This window comes from Toxoplasma gondii, chromosome VIIb, assembly GCF_000006565.2.
Source record: "Toxoplasma gondii ME49 chromosome VIIb, whole genome shotgun sequence".
In the NCBI taxonomy this organism is placed as follows: Eukaryota; Apicomplexa; class Conoidasida; order Eucoccidiorida; family Sarcocystidae; genus Toxoplasma; species Toxoplasma gondii.
Window position 1 is genome coordinate 4,851,079 of NC_031475.1, and position 19,394 is coordinate 4,870,472.

Here is a 19,394-nt window from a genome sequence, read left to right on the forward strand (position 1 = left end):
AAGTCTTGCCCGAGCATGGTGAACCTGCATACTGCGTTACCATCGCATTTGGGTTTCAGTAACGTTCGCGCTCCATAATACAAGAGGGAGTTCTCGGAACACGCTTTCGTAGGAGAAAAAGATGCCTGAGGCGGGTGTGCAAATTGAGAAAGACACGCAGTCCGGACAAAAAAACGCCACCGGTGGAACCATCCCTGTGAGTATACGATCAAACATGGAAGGAATCTTTGTTCGACTGCCAAAAGAAGTATTTGTTTCAGTGGTATCCGCTAGTCTGAGGTGGGGTTCTGCGCCATATTATCACTTAGTCTCTAACGAAGGTAGGGTGTGACTTCGAACCGTGGGTGGTCTGGCAGGCCACGCTGTCTCGAAAAAACCCTTTCCTACGTAAATGTCTGCGGAAAAGATACTGTCAGGTCAGGCGAACCTCTCCACGGATTCATCGAGGCAAAAGTACTTAGCAACCCGTCAAAGCTATTTCAAGACTGAGTCACACAGCTAGTGGACGTAGACGCCACCAGGACTGCGTAGTCAAACTATTCCTCAGTTTCAGAGTCAGCTGTGGGCTCGGGGAGAGAAAAATCACCTAACTCCGGTTTCACTTGTCGCAAGAAAGCGAAGCCGAGAAAGCACGGATATGACACACTTCTGCATATTTTGTTGGACTTCGATTGAACGGCAGGACCGACGGAGGCGACCGGCACGCGTTCGGCTACTGGTGGTTTTGATGGTCTTTGTCAACCGGATCCAAGTTCTATTGCGACTTGCAGATGCCCCTTTGTCGCGTTTTACAAAGGCAAAATAACCCTCGAACTTCCATTTCTTGTCGTTGTGCTGCGGCTTCACCTGTATTTGCAGAAGGCCTTTGCAAAACGTTCTATGCCCGATATTGTGTATCAGCATCCTTTCCTCGTAACACTTCCGTTTTACAGCCGCCTCTCGTCGGTACAGCCACCGCGGCTTCCTTCCATATGGAGGGTCGCGTGAAACTTATAGACGGTTGCACAGAAGATTCGAAAGGATGGTCTCTTCTGGTCCTATCCCGTTTTCTTGAATTTCCATCAGACGACAGAGTATGGTTTTGTTAACGGTTCTTCGAGTCGCTTAGCGCTTGCTCGGCTCGCTCTGTTGCTCTTTCCCCGGTGGTTCCGCACTGTCCTGTTTTCCAGTTGTCAGCGTCTCTGTTTTCGAAAGTCTGCTTCAGCATGTAGATGACAGCAAGAGGCTCCCACGGAACTCTTGGTGAAGTACGCATGCAAAAGTCCTCATTTTCTGACGGAAAAATCCGGGCGGAACTCTTAATACTCTGCGCACACGAACCCGGGGCTCCTTTTCTCAAGAACGCGCCCCCCTGTCTCGTACACTTTCCCGGGGGTTTCTTCCTTTCTCCACCACTGTCCTTTTTCACTCCATGTTCCCCCCTTCCCTCTTCACCAGTCTCTCCGTTTTCCCCCAGATCTTCGTCTCGCGGGGTTGATCTAACTCGCACCGTTTTCTGCCTTCGGTTAACTCGGATCACTTCCGACAAGACAAACCCATTGTCCTCCGAGGACAATCGACGCACAGGCCGACAGTTCTGAAAACAACTCATGCAGATCTACATTTCAGGGATCTGCAGTTTATAGCACTGCTTTCCACTTCTGGAGGTAACTCGTGCACATCTTGGTTTCAACGATCTCCGCGTTTCAACGCTGATTCCTATTTTCTCGTGTGAGTACAGGGTTTACGGCACTGCATCTAATCCGAGATAGTATGCGTAGGTTCGAGTGTCACCCTGAGGTAAAGTGCCAGAGCTAAACGCTACAAAGGGACTTATTTGCAAGATGAAATGTTTACTTACTCTACTGCGACTAAACGTCTGTTAAGGCGCAGAATCCGATGTGGTGATGAACGCACACCATCGGTGTACCTAAAGCGCCAGTGTCTCGACGTTCAGCGCAGCAGGAGGGAGCCCCCGAAGCATTTTCTCCCATTGAACAAAAGATGGTGGGCTCCCAAGAACTCCCTGACTCCAGGCAAATCTCTGGACGTTTCTCTTCAATGGACTCGCCGCCTCCGGTGTCTGTCTCGTGTGCCGAACCGAAGACCTCGTCGCATGAAAACCTGAGGGCGACGGAGACCACGCTCGCCTGTTTTCCGCCCTCCGCTCCAGAGCACTTCTCCCTTCCAGCGAAAACTCATACACTGGCACATGCAGTGGCCTCCTGGGAGTCTTTTCTCGAACTTTTTCCGAGGCATGCGCGTGTGGATCTTCTGCGGAAACAGCCAAAATCTCCGGCGCCCCTCCGTCCGCTCACGCGCCTGCTCCACAGCCTGCCTGTACATACACACCAGGCACTGTGGCTGTCAGTCGTGCGGCTCGTGAAGACAATCACAAAGGCGAACTCCTCGCCTGCAGCACTTGGCGTGTCAGCCGACCTGCCGAGTCCGAAGGCGGTTTCTCTCGAGAGTGAAGCGGAGACGAGTTCGAAGCATGCCAGAGCCGACGACTTCAACTCTGCGAAGGATGGGAAGCCCCAGAGTCCAGCCAGTGTTTTTTCCTGCGAGGAAGCGAACGCGAGTCCTGAGGCGGTTCTCCTGAACCGGTTCGCCGCGCTTACCCTGTTCCTCGGCACCTTTTTAGACCAACGAGTCGCGGTCGGCCAGCAACGAAGGCGAAGGCTGCATGCAGCGGAACAGAAGGCGGCTGCGATGTTAAATAGCCAGGGAAATGGCGACATCTGTGGACGTGTCTCGTCTTTTCCGGAGCAAGATGACACCGATGGAAAGGACACTACCGCCGCCGTCTCTGAAGCGTCTCTCCCCTTCCGCCCCTCGGTCCAGTCCCGACCGCAGGAAGACCGGCTGTCGGGACATACAGCGGCGGGGTGTACGTACGCGCCGCCGGTAGGTGTTTACCTCGTTGCTTCGTTTCTGAAAAACAACTGCTTTCGTCTGCGTTTGCCGCGCAAGAAGCCTCTGAGGGAGAGAGCCGGCGTCGAAACCGAAGGCGCGACGCATGGAGAAGAAGCAACATGCGCCTCGACAGAGAGCGCCCGTCATGCCTGCATCACCTGCGACTGCCGTGAGGAAGGACTGAGTCGGAGGTCTGCGGAGGGAGAAAACGCGGACGACAAAGAGAAGGCGGAGAACCCAAGTGTCCAGACACCTGGCGGGACAGAACGGAGCTGCAGCGGCATGTCAGGAGACCCTTGCGAAGAAGATTTTGCAGAAGAGCTGCGCCTGATCCAGGAGCGCATTGGAGACATCGTAGTCAAGTTGGTCGAGCTCGGACTGTTTGTCTCTGTGCCAGCTGCGTCGCGTCTGCAGAGACGAGGTGGAAAGGCCTTCGCACTCGGACGCGACTTCCCAGAAACGCCTGCGGAAGGCGGAGCAGGGGAGGAGTGCGAGAAGGAGAAAGACGGCGAGGAAGAGGATCCCGACGCAGGAGAAATCAGACAGATGCCCATGCCGGGGAGACAGTCCTTTGTCCTCTCTGCGCTGCTCCACCATCTCCAGCAAGTTGCGGCAGCCACGTCCGACCCACAGGTAGGGAAGAGGGGAGATGCCAACCTAGGCTATCACCTGCATGTGTGTTTCAGCTTCAGAGTCAGGATGGGTCTATTTTTTTTGTTGAATGAACCGAGACAGCGTGAGTCTTCTTGCGGGAAGCAGCTGCGTCTGCAAGTCTCCAAAATACTTGGGAGAAAACGCGTTAACAGGACGTCGCTGAAGTATCACACATGCTTGCGCTCTGCTCGCTCTATCGAATCGACGAAACGTCACCAGTTTAGAGTGGTTGGCGCAGAGCGCAGAGCGTAGAACCTCATGCGAAGTAAGTGAGTTGAAGAATGGAGGTTTTCTGAACTGCGTGAATCGCGTCGACCTGTGGTTCGATCGCCACCCCTTGCACTACCCAGTTATGGTAGGGTGCTCATGATTGTCCACTCATGTCCTCGTTGAGACCTGCGAACTCGCAAAGTTCCTCGCGTTGCTCGTAACCGCCGAATCTGAGTTCAGAATCGTGGGAGAGGTTCAGATGTCTTCCCGGGTGTCTTCCTCGCGGTTGTGGGCTGCTTCCTCGCACCCGTGTCTTCTGAGGCAGGAGCATCTACAAGCTCTAGAGGCAGAAGCTAGGACTACGGCTTGAAGTCATGAGTGTGTTTACTTCATGCGCGTTTCCGTCTGAGTAGCTTGTCTTGCAAAGAGCCATATGATGTCCGAAACGATTAAAGAATATTTCTTTTAACCCGAATAGCGTCTCCATCTTTAATAGCTGTGCTTCAAATTTGAGGATTCCGAGGCTTCTCACTTTTTTCTCGCTTTCTTCTCAGGAGCTGAGTCAACGTCTTCGTGGTCTTGCTCGCTTTGCGCGACGGCCTCACGTGGCTGCGCCTCTCGAGCGGGCGCTCGCTGCTGCCGATCGAGTCTGCTCGAGGCCTTCCCGTTTTGCTTCTTCCTCTTCTTCCTCTTCGTCTTCCTCCTCTTCTGCTTCGTCTTCCTCCTCTTCTGCGTCTTTTTCTTCTGATGGCTGGAGTTTTCAGCAGGCGTCTCATGAAGTGGAGACGCCAGGCGCCAGAGGCCGCCGAGAGAGAGACGTGATAGTGGAGAAAGCGCTTGTTCTCGTTCTGCTGCTCCTGCAGCCTCCCGCCTTCCCCCTGCTGCGAGACGAAGGGACTCAGAGACTCGTCGCCTCGTGGTGGGGTCGCCACACGGCTCTCCGTGAGCTCTTCTTCAATGTAAGCAGTGCCATCTCGTTTCTCCACGCTCAAGAGTCGAGCGAAGAGGTGCGAGGTCCCCACCGTTCCTTCCAGAAGAAGACTTGTGAATAGGAGTCCAGTGAGGAGACACAGACATCCAAGTTCTATATGGCTTTTCTGATGTTGTAAGACCTAGGATACCTGCTGTGACTTTATTTAAGAGGTACAGACATCCCAGATGTTAATGGTTGCTGTATACCACCACCCCACTGGACTACTGAAGACTGCCCTTCAGCATCCAGGCTTACGCCCGAGGGAATGCACAGACTTCCTTGAGGGAGAGGGGCTCTTGAAAAGAGCGCAACAAGTGCGTTTGGAGAGCGATCAATCGCTGTTCGTGTTTAGTGAGTCCTTCCTCCTCTCCTTGGTCCTGTAGTGAACAGGTTGCTTGCTTTCGTCCGAAATCAGGATCAAAGCGTAATTCACTGCCTGCATGCTGGGGTTCTGCCGTGGCCTTGTAGCGTCTCGGGGAGGCGTCTGCGGCCCTGGGTAGAGCCGGAGAGAAAGAGCGAGCAAGCGAGGAATAGAACGAAGACTGTATCATCTCGTATTGTCTCCATTTTTGCACAGAATCTTTTAGGAGTATTGGAGGACGAGGATGTGCCTCTCTGGCAGCTGGAGGCTCTCGGGAAATTCTTCTTCCTCGCCGTGAGAGTACGTGATCAAAAAAACAAAGTGTGAGAACGTCTCTCTCTGAGACTCACTGTGTCCTGTCACTCTTGGTGACTGAGTCGAGGAGTGTATTACGGACAGTGGAAAAGGCGCAGCGGTGCGTCCCAGAGCCAGCACTGTTCGACACTCAGGGGAACCATCTTGAAGCTCTGGATTCATCTGGATGCATGCACTGGACACCACGTATTCATATATATCAGAGATATTGGGGAATCCCGCTGGCGTCCTTATTTGCACAACGCCGTGAAGTTTGATGCTCTTCGTCCACTCCTGCGCCTGGGATAACCGGTTAGGAAAGATGGGACGCTAGGATCCTCGGACTGCATACGCTTCTCCATGTCGGCTCACTGGCAATCCAAAATAGACACATTTACTCGCGGCCGTTGCTGAACGCCCCCCAGGCCAAGCTGTGAAGAAAGAAGTCGTTCAACTGAGGAGTTGATCAGTCTTCCGGACACTATACGGATGAATAGAATCTTCGAAAAGCGACGGAACGCGTTAGGGTCGAGAAGGGCGGCTTTCGGCGAAGCAAGGAGGACGAACGTTTTTATTTTCATTGCATTCAAAAACGCCGGCAGAGCACGCCACCCGTCCGGCGACGAAGAATATTTTTCCTGATTTAGAATCCTTCTCTCGCGACCAAGCAAGCCACACGACGCGTGTCTCTTTGCATGCACTTTGTCCGTTGTGTCTTGAACAGAGTTCTTCCGGAGTCCGCAGGAACAGACTCGCCTGTCCGACATGCGGCGAGTAGACTCCAGAAGGCTCGGCTGTCTCGTGTGTACCCACCAGGGGGAAAAGTCTTTTATCCAAGCAGCGCGAATAGTGCCCCAGCTTGGAGTCCATCTCTTGATTTTGTACCGGCCCTAAGGTTCGCCGGGGAAACGCAGGCCAGATGAAAACAGCTCAGATCGTAGTCGGATTGTGTCGTTCTGCTGTTCGCTCTTCAGCTGTCGCTTTCCTCTCCGGCCCCTCTGACTCTCGAGCTTCAACAGTTTCTGCGCGCCTGCGTGTCTTCGCCCCTCTCTCTCGCTCACCGCTGCCGAGTTTTCCTCGCTCCCTTTTTTCGACAGCCTGAGTTTTCTCTCTCTTCTCAAGACGCCCAAGATGGCCGCCTGACTGGGAATGTCGTCAGTCTCGCCGATGCGTTTCTCTGGAGATCCCTCAAGGTCAGGCGAGGGGGAAGAAGAGAGAAGAGCACGACATCAAAGAGATGTCGGAAAGCAAGCTTGGAAAGTCACCTAGACCCATAGGGCAGAGAAACGTCTCTTCCTCGTATCGTCTCGCCCCCGTTCAACTGTGTGCTTTTCTCTGGAAATCAACACAGCTTACTGTCTCTGCTGTTTCGACGATACGATGTTGTGGGGAAATTCTTTCACAGGCGAATCCGTTTGTGAAAGTGCTTCGCAAAATGCCCCTTGAACGTCTCTCGAAAAGAACTCACTTTGTGAAAAAGGTTGATATACAGGTCCTCTCATAGAAAACCTTTTCTCGAAACAGCCTCGCTGAGCGCCCGTGGAAGCGTGTCTCCGCGACCTCGTGCCAGGGGAAAGTTTCACTTTTATCTTCTTCTCCACGAACAACGGACGAAAATGACGCGCGCCGCACTGTGTGACTCGAGGTACCCACAGGTCGAATCTGTCTTTCTCTGTCTTGTGCGCCGTCGCAGAGCCCCAACTGGCGCGTGAGGTTCAACGCGGTCTGCCTGTGGCAGCTCGTGTCGTCTTCGCATCTCTCACTGCAGCAGCAGCACTCTCAGTTGTGAGTCTTTTTCGTTGTAGCTCGTTTCTTAGTAAGGCCTGGATTGCCTTCTCCCTCACAGGCCGGTGTCAGCTTTTTGTCCTGGAAAGCGATCTGTTGGGGTCGGAAACAGACTCGAGAGCGAAATCAGGAGGCAAACTCGTCTGTCGTCAGCCTGTCGCTGAGCAGCCGCAGAAATACGAAGAACTGTCTCGAGATCCTTTGCAGCGAAGCGGCTGCAGAACGGCGTTGTCTAAGACGCCACCCAAAGCTCTTGCTGGAATTGTTTTTCGTTTCACACCCACTTCATCGCCATCCGGATTCGCATGTCACTACAGCGGCATCTGTCTATCTCTCTGGATATACAGAGGTCGGCCTCTGCTTCTATACTTAACAATGCATATGAATGTGACTTGGACCTTATAACGCGTTCCTCTCTCTACAGATCTGCGTCTGTATGAATATGAGGAATAGGAAGGTGCTTGTGGAGCGTAGGTAGACTTTTTCTCTGGTGCAGACAGTGTGTTTGCGCCCTTTGGTGCGATGATGTCCCCCGTCGCCAAAGCCGGATACTCTCCAGATAGTTTCGACAGAAACGTCGCTCATGCGGTCCAGAGAAAGGCCGTTTGTTCGCGGACCCGTGGCAACGGCGACCATGCTTTTTTACTGAGACAACGGAGGCTAGAAACAGGGGAGACACTGATTCCTTTGCCGACGTTTTTGCCAGGGGTCAAGAATCGGTTAGGAGTTCCAGGAGCGCTTGCATCGTCAGAACCTTTCTACCAGTTCCAACGTGGAACCCTCGGAACGTTCGTCGTGATGTTTCGTTGAGTGTAACGAGGCGGAAAAAAACGCCGAGTCGCGAGACGGAACTTTTTGTGTCTTCGTTTCGTGGGTATTCCACGCGGTAGTCAGACAGCCACCCGTGTAGTCCCTGCAGTTTCCCGGTCTCTGTACACCCCGCAAACTCGGCCCCGCTATGCCTCTCGTGAGTTTCTCCTTTCAATGCCTCTTGTCGAGTTCCTTCTCGAGCATCTGCCTTCGTGTCTTCGCGTTTATGTCTTTCGCTCTTTCCTTCTCTTCGGCGGTCACAAGATTTCATGGAGAACCGGAACCTCGTCTGTTTGATGGCCGTCTATCCCCGCATATATCCAGTCATTCAAGATGCATTTCTCTATCCCAGACTTCCTAGGATGACCCAGAGATAAACCTGCTTTCTTGGCTTTTTCGCAGCTTCCTGGCGACACTCAAACAGACGCTGGAAGACCCGTCGCCGTCGGTTCGTTTGGCAACTGCGGCCTTTGTCTCTTCTCTTCTTCGTCGCTGCTGCACCTCTGCCGCGCTTCCGCCCTCGTCACAGATGCGCGCGCAGATCCTCTCTTCTTCGCACCTCCCTCGCGAAGCCGAGACACAAAGCGGCATCTGGCTTCTGTCGCCAGAAGTCTTTTCTTCTCTCCTGGATTTCCTTCTCTCTGCCGCAGCCGACAAGTCAGCCCCGCTCGTGAGAGCTCAGGCTCTCCTGGCTATCCAAGGCGTCGCGCAGCCTGTCTGTTCCACCGAGGGCGACACTGGGCCTCTCCAACTTCTCGAAGGTCGAGAGCGATCTGCCGATTCACGTTCTCCTGAGGGTGGCGAAGGTACCTCGTCGGGGACCTCAAGTCGGAAAACGCAGCTGGCTCGCGATGCCGCGCATGCAGCAGCGAGAAAAGCCATTCTCGACCTCGCTCCTCGTCTCTGGTCGATGCTTCACGACGCCTCGCCCTGCGTGCGGCTAGCGGCGGCGATGCTCATCCAGGGGAGCGGAGGTGTGTGTCGAGGAGAAACCAAGAAAAGGAGCCTCTCTGGAGACGCAACATGGGACGGGGTCTCACAGAAGAAATACAGAGGGGCGGCGGGGATTTGTGGCGACGCGGAGAGAGCTGCAGGACGGACGGACGGAGAGGCGAAAGACGCGAGAGAGGAAGTAAGCTGTGGGCCAGACCTGTGGGAGACGGAAGACAGGGAGAGGAACGCGAGAGAGGACGGAGAGCCCCGAGTTAGAGAGTACGTTTGGAGCCGGTGCACGCGGGACTTCCTTATCGGCCTGCTGTCTGGACAGCACACGGAGCGCGTCACGGGGGTCGCTTTCTTGAAAAGGCGGCAAACTGGAGACAAGCACAACGAGCAGTCGGAAGGTCGCTGCGGGGCTGAGAGGCCCTCGACAGAATTGTATCAAAGAGGAGAATCTGAGGGGACAGAGAAGTCGAAAGAGCGTCCCGGAGCTCCGTGGGGAACGGGGGCTGAAGGGGCGAGTGGAGGAGCGGATGGGAGTGCGCAGGGCGACCGGCCGGAGGCACGCAGGTCGAGAAAACGCAAGACGGCGGCGGCCTTCGCCTCCGCTTTCGCCTCCACTGTGCAGATCGCTGGCGAGGCAGGAGAAAGTCCTTTCGGAGTTGCAGCCCTGTGGCAAGGAGACAAAGACGGAACTCTCCTTGACTCCACTGCCACCGCTGCGGAACTGCACACCGCCGGACCCATGGAGGTGTCTCGACAGCTCGCCAGACAGCTGCTATTTCAGCTCTTCAAAGCTCCCCTCCAGGAACAAGTGAGAGAAGGAACAGGCCGTTTTGAATGGGGTTGTCTGGCATTTAGGCGGCGTAAAACACAGCTTCTATCCAAAACAGGTGGACTGTTGGTATCTTGTCCCCCCGTTTTAGTCTAGGGTCACTGAGACTCGAGCCATATGTTGCCAGGCAGGTCCGGGAGCTGAAACCTAACATGACTTAGCTGATCTGAATGACACAGGGTGCACTCGTATCCCTACTTAGCTCGCTGCGGACTGAGGACCCGACCAGCCAACTTCACGAACGGTACTAGAAAAAAGAGGAGTTCGCGCGGCGCCCTGGGAAAACCTCGTTTGTTCGGAGATGTGAGGCTGTGGCGACTTCTTATCCTCTTAGCGCACTCGTTGTCCTTCTCGACGTCGCTGTGAAAGGCCTCGCTGTACCTCCTGCCTCGCAGTCTCCCCACACTTTACGTCTGGAGTGGCTGTGGGCTTCGCACTGAGAGACGAGACCTCAGCCCGCGTGGCGAGCCGGTCGCGGCTGAACTTCCTAAACAGGAAGCCGCCGAGCCTGGGGCGCACGACACAGCTGCTTGTTCTTTGCCGTCCCCCAACAGGCAGAAGGAGAGCCTTTTTATCGGGTTCTTCGCATTCGTCGGTCCCTTGCTTTGTCACGTCTGATGCATGCACATGACTCGCGAGTCGACGCAAACGACGCGGAATCACATGTGCGAGCAGTACCACTCTACAGTCGGGTTCCGACGCGTTTCTCGCCCCCAAAACGTCGTCCACTTGCCCTGGTCTTTATCCCACAGTTCTCTCACAAGCGTTGTAGAATCGAGAGAAAGCATACGTCTCCCCCCTGGCGGCAGTACTCAAAGCAGTACTCAAATTGGCACCGGAAGCCATGCCCTCGAACCTCCACGATGCTCTTCTACGCAGTCTCCTTGGCTTCGTCACGCATCGTCTCACCTGACATATATATATATATATATATATATATGTGTATAAATGCGCGTAAGAGACACAGACAAATGTGCGTATTCTCTCCTGTTTGTTTTCTCTGGTGTGTACGCGTCAGGCTTTCCAGGTGAAGGGGCTTTGTCGAACGCATGCGCCTCTGGTGTACGCGTTGGCAGCTCACGTGGGCGCTTGTGCGTGCTTGTCAGAGCCCTTTGGTTCTCGCGTTTTTTCTGGGTCTTCTCTGTCGGCTTCCGAAGAAGAGAGGCAATGCTCGGGGCAGAGTTGCCGGCCTGGCATCAGCTACGTGGACCGCTGCAAACTGGGAGTTGCTCTCTTCTCTCAAGTTCGTGCCGAGATTGTCGCCTACGAGAAGGCAAAGAGGCGGGTGAGACATCGCGAGGCGCGGCCGAGTTCTGAGACGAGAGACGCGACGAAAATCCGAGAGAAAGAGTCGCCTTCTCCGCGGCCATTTCCGTATTATCGAGGCTCGCTCTTGATCGAGTGGCAGGCGCAACTCGCGATGAGTGCGCAGCTCCTCAGACCCCACTGTTTAAACAGGGACGAGAAGCTTCTGGAGGAACAGCCGCTTCTGCGGCGATTCATCGTCAACAGCATTCCGGTGAGACTCTCGGAGCAGACGTCACGCGAGCCATACACGGCCTAACGGGAGGAGAGACTGAACCTGCGATAGACAAGTGTATCTGGAATGATTGTAGATTAGTGGGTAAATGTCAAACGTAAGAATCTCAGGTTTTCCATGAACTCTACGCCTAGAACACGACCGAATTGGAGCAGCCGCAGTGTCACAGGATGATGAAACAAATCTAAGACCTGTGGCTGTCTTCAGCAGTCCAGTGGGGTGGTGTGTGGAAACCACGAGACAGTTCTCTCAAATCCCCCTGGCGTACCTCTTGGCTTTGCTGAGCGACAAGAGCTGCATCAAGTGGAACTGACTTCTCCACAGCATCTCTGACACATCCGGTGTCTTCGCCGCGTTCCCCTTTTTTCGTCGAGAGCTTTCGTTTTGTCTCTCGAGTCGGGTTCTGTGCACTTTGGTGCGATCTGTGTTCCGTTTCGCTTTATTCCTTCTCTTTTCCTTTCTCTGTGACAAGCGCGTCCAGCGAAATCGAATAATGCCGATTTTGGAGAATAGTTGTCGGTATAGTACACTTCTTTTCCGCAGAGTGCAGAGACTCTTAGAATTCTGTATTTCCATGCATACGTGATAGCGTCAAAGCGATCCAGCTGATAGAAGCACAGGATTCTGTGTTTCACTCTGTTCTGTCGCAGGAAGAGGACCTTCTGGCGAGTTTGCAAAACACTGCTGGCGGGGCAGTACTTCAGTACAGCTACTGGAGCTTCTTCGTTTCTCTGCCTTCTTGCGTCACTTGCCCGAGTCCTTCTCCGCTCAACACCGCGTCCTCGCAGCAGCCGTTGACCTCCCGACACTCGGGTCGCAGATACCTTTTCCCCTCTTCGTTGTTGCCCGCATGCGACATCGAGGCCACCCGCTGGCCTGTCGTCCCGAACTCGCCGAACTCGGCTTTTTCCGGGGCTCAGAGCTCCGCTGCGGTTGCAGCTGCAGCGGCGGCACCGGTGTCGCCGTACGGGCGTGTGCTGGAATTGTTTATTCGAGAAGTTTCTCGTTTTCTCGATGGTAGAAGATGCGCAGCCGTCCACGCGCTTCATGCGTACTCCGCGGCGCACATTTGTCATGCTGTTCTCGCAGCTGCGAGCACCGAAAACCGCTCGCCAGGCACCTGCGGTGTCCATTTACCCGAGGGGGCCGGGGAGAGACGCGTCGCAGCGGCGCGTCTCGAACGGGTCGGCGGGGGTGAGAGCGCGCCGGAGTGGCGGTGCGGGAGGTCAGAAAGCCGGGAGCGGTGGGGGCGCCTGTCTGCAGCTGGGGAAAGCGGCCTAGCGGTGCGGGGCCTACGAGTGCGCAGCTGCACGCGTCAAGGCAGCCGAGCCGTGAGCGAAGAGAGCGGAGCGAGGACAAGGCATGGCGGGGCTGTTCGTCACTCCACCCCCGCCCACCGCCAGCCTCAGAAGACTCCAGCGGATGGCGAGGGCCCACTGAGGAGAACAGAAGAGCTGGAGGACGTCTGCGAGGGGAGAAAACGACGGTGTCTTCGCGTCGAGCGAGAAGGAGATGAAGGGAAAAGGCGTCGGGGCCGAAAGGGGCCTCAAGGGGAGACTGGAAGTGAAAAAGATGGACGAGGCCTCGATGGGTCTTGCGGAGAAAGACGTCGAGGCGAGAGGGGAAAGGGAGAGGAGTCCAGTTGCCAACGCGATGAGGCAGATGGAGTCATGACCTTGACGTATTCCTCTTCGCCTATGGAGGAGGACGCGCAAGATGTGAACACAACGTCTCCCGCAGAAAGCGAGTCGGTCTCTGCCTCCGTGTGTCTTTCGGCTTCGCACTTGCACCGGGGTCAAGTAGCTGAGGCCGCCCCGGAGGGGTGCCCCCTGCCTAGTTGGCTGCAAAAGAGATCGGAAGCTGAGGTGGACTCCGCGCTCTTCCTCGACGTTTTGCTGCCTTTTCTTCTTCGAGATGCTCGGCTGAGGCGTTGGCTCTCCCTCCAACTCGCGCGCACCCTTCTCCCTCTCGTGGCGACTCTCGACCAGCAAAGACAGCTGCTGGCGGGGGAAGTATCTGCTCACGAGCCATCTGAAGCTTCTTGCGCCGATGAACGCCGAGAAAGGTTTGTCGGTCTCTCTGCTTCAGGGCCGACAGCCTCCGCGGACGAGGGGAGACGCGAGAACCATTTCTGTGCTGCTGTGGAGCGACCTCCTGAATCCGCCCGCAGAGAACGCGGAACTCGATATGAGGTTCAGAGGCGCAGCAGAGAGTCGCAGGCGCGGAGAGTTTCCGTGGAGCCTGGAGAAAGCAGAAACCCCCTGCCCTGTTCGACAGAAAACGGCAGGTCCTCGTCTCCTAGAGGCCCGACACTGCGCAGCAGTGGAGAGGAGAGAACGCATACAGATGAAAGAAGAAAGAAGACCCTGACGAGGCGCCAGAAAGCTCTGCTGGAGCAGAAGGCGGCGCGCGAGAGCGGGGGCGAGTCCAGGGCAGAGAGGGAGGAAACTGCATGCACTGATTCACAGAAACGTGGCGGGAGAAGCGCAGACGACAGTCGCGAGAAGCAGCGAGGAGACGTTGAAGAATCCGAGGCAGCCAGCGAGGATTCAGAGGACGAAACGAGCGAAGAGGACGACCTGAAAGACGAAGATTTTCAACTGGGAAGCACGCGACGGACGAAAAGAAGAAAATGGGAGGCACACGGTCGCGGGGCCACTAAGAAACTCAAGGGAGACGCGCTGTCTCCAGAGAAACAGAAACCAAACTCTACTGGCGATTCCGCCTTCGAGCGGCAGCAAGAATTGCTCTGCAAAGCGCTCAGGCAAACACCAGTTCCGCAGTGCTTCGCCTTGTCCTACCGCGGGTCTGCGCCTGTCTCAGATTCTGTCGGCTCCTCGCTGGGCGCCTCTTCTTCTCCACTCAACTCTTCATCTCCACTCAGTCCTTCTTCGGCACTGACTCCTTCTTTTCTGTCTCTTCCCGCCTTCGTCGCCGCGCTCGAAATTGTGGCCTTGCTGCGGCACCTGCCTCTTGGCCGCGAGATCCTCGTAGGTCTTGAGGGGCCTCTCCACACCTCAGGCGACAACTCAGAAGCCGACCGGTCCGTGTCCGCGGACTCCCGCGAAGACAGGAAGCCTTTGGACCTTCTCGCCCCTTTGCCGCTCCACGGCCTGTTGATGCACGCAGGCGTCGCGTTCCTTCGAGCTCTCGGAGAGCTGTTGCGCCGCCGCGCCTTCCAGGTGCCTGGCTCGGCTGCCGTTTTGTCTCTGCAGGAATTCGGAGCAGACGATGCAGTTGAGAGTGTGAGCAATCCGCCGCTGCCTCTGGAGATATTCTCGCTGGGTGCAAACGCGCGGTCTGCGGCGTCTAAACACCGACCGCAGGCGCCGCTCCAGGCCCTGCTCCGGCAGTTCCCTCGCGAGCGACTCACACTTCAAAGATTTCTCTTCAAGCGCGCTCTTGATGTCTTCTGCAGTCTGGGACAACTCGCCTCAGTGTACCCGCGCCAGATCTCAGAAATCGCGGTGAGTGTCTGTTTTTCCAAACCCTGGGAACAAACCTAAGTCATTTCTGAAAAGGAAAAAAGCCTGCCTATGCCCACGTCTCCCTGTTGTTTATCCGGCCGGACTCGAAACGAGGTGAGCAGTCCCGGGCCGCCACTGGTGGAGTTTGCAACGTGGCATGGCTAGCACCCGCTCTAAGCGTCTTCCACGTGTGGTAGTTTTAGAGAGATGTGGAGAGAGAGAGTATTCGTTCTAGGTCTCCTCGTTCGAGAAGAAAAAGTGGAAGCAAAAGAAAAGAAATACCAAGTTGGTTGCTCCATACTGACCATTTGAGTCTTCTCAGGTGCTGAATCCGACACTCGTCGAATTCGGTCGGCTGCTGGAGCCTCTCTCCACCGTCTCTCGCTGTCTATGGCGAGAAGCACAGGTCGTGCCCAGGACGCTGTCTCTCCTTTCTTCTGGCGGCTCCGGAGAAGAACGCATGCGGAGGTTTGCAGCTTCCAGAGAAGAGCAAGGAGGCGAAGATTCTCCCGCGGTTCAGGCGCCACCTCGCGGTCACCAGTGTCGCCTCAGGACTTGCGGCATTTCCTGTGAAGTCGACGGGACAGGGGATCGAGGAGAGGTAACCGCGGGGCAGCAAAGCATGCGTGGGCCATCATCTGGGAAATGTGGGGATTCTACAAACCAGCAGAACATGATTGCAGGGGACAAAGCAGCGGCTCTCAAACGTTGGCGGCGCAACATTCACCTCATCCTCGAAATTTACGGGTGAGTCTGGCGAGGGGAGGCGACTGGAATGAGAAATGCACATCTGGCAAGCATGTAGGAGAGCTGGTTTCAGGGAGACAGTCCAGGTGATTCGTCTCGTATTTTTTGTTCTCCAGAATGAAAAGAAATGAGCTTTTGAGAGACATCTATGGGGCATCGACGGAATGAGGCGCTTTGAAATTGTTAACAAGAAACGACACGCTTCATTTGGTCACTGAACTGACCGCCAGAGATTGTGCGGTCCAGAAGCAGTCTGCGGTCAGGGGCAGAAATGAACAGCAACCCAGACCGGCGATATCAACTCGGCTTCGCACCCGGGAATATGACAGCTGAGTCAGGCAGCCTGGACAGGTTGCACACTGGGCGGAAGCGATACATTTCCGGCGAACTGAGAATCAAAGTCGTCATTCTACAAAGTAGTACCCAGCGCCTGAGACACTGTCAGGGGGGGATGCTACACACCGTCATTTCTCACACGCGGATGCCGTTATCGTCCAAGCACCCAGCTAGTTATCGCCAGTTATCGAGAGACACTCACGAGCCCGAAATCGTGACTTGTGTGCCCTGCCTGGTTTATCCCCTCTGTGTTTGTCGCCAGAGTCGTGTGCGAGCACCTCGCTTTCTTCTTCTCAGTGCCCATCTTCTGGGAGCGACACAGAGCCTGTAAAAGCTCAGCTGGGAAGGCGCTTTTTGCGCGTATGCTGGCGCGACTTCCCACCTTCTTGGAGGCGATGTTCACGTGGGTAGATTTCTTCAAAGGTAAGTGGCGAGCGATGATTTGTTCGGGTCTGGGGGAAACGGCTTTTGCACTCCCAGTATAAGGGGTACCAAGAAGTTACTATGTAAGCCGTACTGGGCCGGCACTGGGAACACGAAGAATACGGCTGGGTCATGTGGTGTAGGATTTGTCAGATTGGAAGTAGATACTGTCTCTGTACACAAGGTCGGCAGTTCACTCTGCTATCGAACTGAGTCTGAAACGTTCCCGATATTGTCATTCTGTTCGTGCTTCTCTAGCTGGGTGATCTCTAACGAGGGTGCAAAATGCTTCTGAACGAAGGTGAAACGCTCGAGTGACACGTGAATGATTTCCGGGCTAAACTCGTGATGTCTTCTTGCGGCCTCATCAACTGCCTCGTTCTCCCTTCGAACCGAGTGTGGATCTGCGCTCCCATGATCTGTGGCAAGGTAACAGAGAAACGAAGCCAGTGCAAAGTTTGGCCGCAGAGCAGCTTAATCTTCTGTGGTCATCTTGATCGAATATGCTTCGTCATTATCGATTATTTTTCATTGACATGTTGATGCCATCAATACTAACGACCCACCGGGTTCGAATCGAGTGAATTTCAACACGGCATAATATGCTAGGACAAACCATATTAGGAAACCTGGGGATGCGCGTGGGTTCTCGGGCAAACGAGGACTGTGCGCAGGACCCGATGCAGTGAGCATTTTTAGTCGTTGAGGCAGCTAAACATGGCACTCGGAAACGTAAAGACTCTTGCCTTCGCGTGCACAGTTTTGCTCCTGGCGTTGCATGTGAGTTTGAGGAGTCTGCCCATGCGCTTTTTGTGGCTTTCTGCGTGCTTCTCAGCGACTTCGGATCGCCTGGCGGCATTCGAGCACCACACCGAAGGTCTGCAGTCATCCAAAGACGCTCTGGGAGAGAACAGCGCAGCGCGGACGCAGGAGAAACAAGATGGAAGACAGAGCGACCATGGGAGCTCGAGCGCAAAGGACGAAGTGACTGGTCTGGCTCGCCTGTCCTGGAATAGTGGCGCCTGTGTTGGTCATGCAGTCTGCGATTTTTGGCAAGACGCCGTGTTGCAGGGTGAACTTTACAGCGAAGACAAAACTCGGAGAGGCAAGACCGGCGACGAACAGCGAGACCAAAATGAGAAACGCTCGCCAGAACCGAACGTCGAACTCGGCGAGAGTAGGCAACCAGTGGACAAAGAGAATGCTTCCTTTGACACGACACAGGAAGTTCAGTCGCAGAACCAGCGTCCTCTCTGGGCGCTGAATCGACGTGAGCAGACACAAGAACCCAGGCCATGTGACGGCAAAACAGCGGTGGTGTTGGTTTCTCCCGCAGTGCGGAACGAAAGACAACGAGCTCGAGACGACGAAAGCGAGACGGACGCGGTCTCTATGGAAGCACATGCTGTGCAAGTGCTTCGAGTGCTTCTGGCTCGCGGTGGATCCGGGAAAATTCAGGCTGCAAAGGTGAGAGACAGAGTTACTAAGCATGGCTTTTTTCGCTGCCCCAGAAATTCCAGTCGCTTATATACGCTTGTTACACCACTGCTGTCTGATTTCTCGACTAAGCAGAAATATGGCATGTGTAATCGAGGCTGTAACGTTGACAAATTCGGCCCCGGTCATCCACTTTGTCCTGCGTTTTTTGTTCTTGTGACTTTGTCTCAGCTTACGTCGCTACTGGGGCGTTTCCTGAGAACGTTTCCTGACAATGACACAGTCCGGTCCCTCCTGCACGAGGCTGATCATGAATGACTTCATGGCACCGAAACAGATGGGCCACGCAAGGCGTATACGTGTTTGAAAATTATGGTGATGCCCAATAACGCCTGGATCAACGTGCCAGTGATCTGAAATGAAGTCTGGCCGAAAGGTAGGATTGAGGGCCGTCGCACTGGTGGTGTCACGTGACGTAGCTCCTGATAGCAATGCCCCTGTGATGTATAGGGGGCGCCTCAGTGCCTTCAACACTGGAGCAAGTAAAGTCATTTTTGACAATTTGTTTTTTCGCCATGCACATGATATCGGCGGTTCTGTTGACCACCGGACACTGCGGCATCATGCTCAGCTCATGACACCAGATTTGTTCCCTCGAATGCTGATCGAATCTTGTAAATAAGAAAAATGACTGTGTTTGCTCTTGGCGACGATGCACAACCGATTGAACGGTTTGACACCTTGTACGTTACTGCAGCATCTCAATTGGTGGCTACAATTCTCAACTTGCGCGTATAATATGTCCGTATACAAGTGATGAAATCCAGAAACGGAGCATTAAGCTGGATCTCAAAGGCTGCGTCCATCTAAAGTTTGGCGTGTAGCACAGTCTCTCGTCCGTGCCAGTGAAATGAATGTCTCCGAACTGGCGCAGAGCAATGCGATTGATTCACAGCAGGTTACTCTCTGGGAGTGGCCTGGTAAATCCAAGTGGTCGTTCAAAGGAAAAGAAAAACAATGTGTAATAACCTGTCGTGATAGAATCTAATCACAGTCATGCAGGAGAAACCGTTTAGCTGTGTGTTGTTCTTCTCCTAATTTTTACCACGAGAGTTATTCGATCTCAACTCGTAATTTTCATAATCGAAAAAAAAGAACATTCTCTTGAATCAATCTTCGAAGTGTGAATCGGTACTAGCAGGTGATCTGTTTCAATATCGCGACTACAGTTCCTGTTGATCAGCAGGCAAGTGGAACAAGAATAACTCAAACGTTGACTGCAAGTAACCAACTACAGATGCCAGAAAAGAACCGGCTACATGTCTGGTACACCCGTTTGGTGATGTCATTGTTTATACATAACCGATTATGGAACCATAGTAGCTCACCCAGTCTAGAGCAAAGAAAAAAAACCGTATTATCGATAGCAATCTATCTCTTCCAATGTAACTTGAGATTTATTTTGGGCGTCCATGTGGGTAGAGGCAGAGATTTTTCTTGGGGACCGCGAATAACTGTAAGGGGATATTGCCTCAGGAGGCCAAAGTTGGCGACAGTCACTCGTACGAACTCTGTTAAGAACGGAGAAGTGAGTATTTGTTACATTGGTAGCACTGTGAATAGAACAACAGTTCGAGGCACAGATGACATCCTGCGTGCCACGGCAGTGATGCAAGCATCATTTACTA

The 19,394-nt window shown here is 54.3% G+C and overlaps 1 protein-coding gene across 1 annotated transcript; it reads left to right on the forward strand.

Annotated features, from left to right (window-relative positions):
• Positions 1–1,983: 1,983 nt before the first annotated feature.
• TGME49_255390 (HEAT repeat-containing protein) lies at positions 1,984–18,329 on the forward strand (the record flags this gene model as incomplete). Its single annotated transcript, XM_018781100.1, has 11 exons — positions 1,984–3,528; positions 4,314–4,718; positions 5,310–5,393; positions 7,081–7,172; positions 8,385–9,735; positions 10,775–11,275; positions 11,947–14,763; positions 15,086–15,510; positions 16,109–16,269; positions 17,105–17,736; positions 17,938–18,329. The coding sequence occupies 11 exons, from the start codon at positions 1,984–1,986 to the stop codon at positions 18,022–18,024; spliced, it is 8,100 nt and encodes a 2,699-aa protein (XP_018636935.1). The 3' UTR covers positions 18,025–18,329.
• Positions 18,330–19,394: the final 1,065 nt, after the last annotated feature.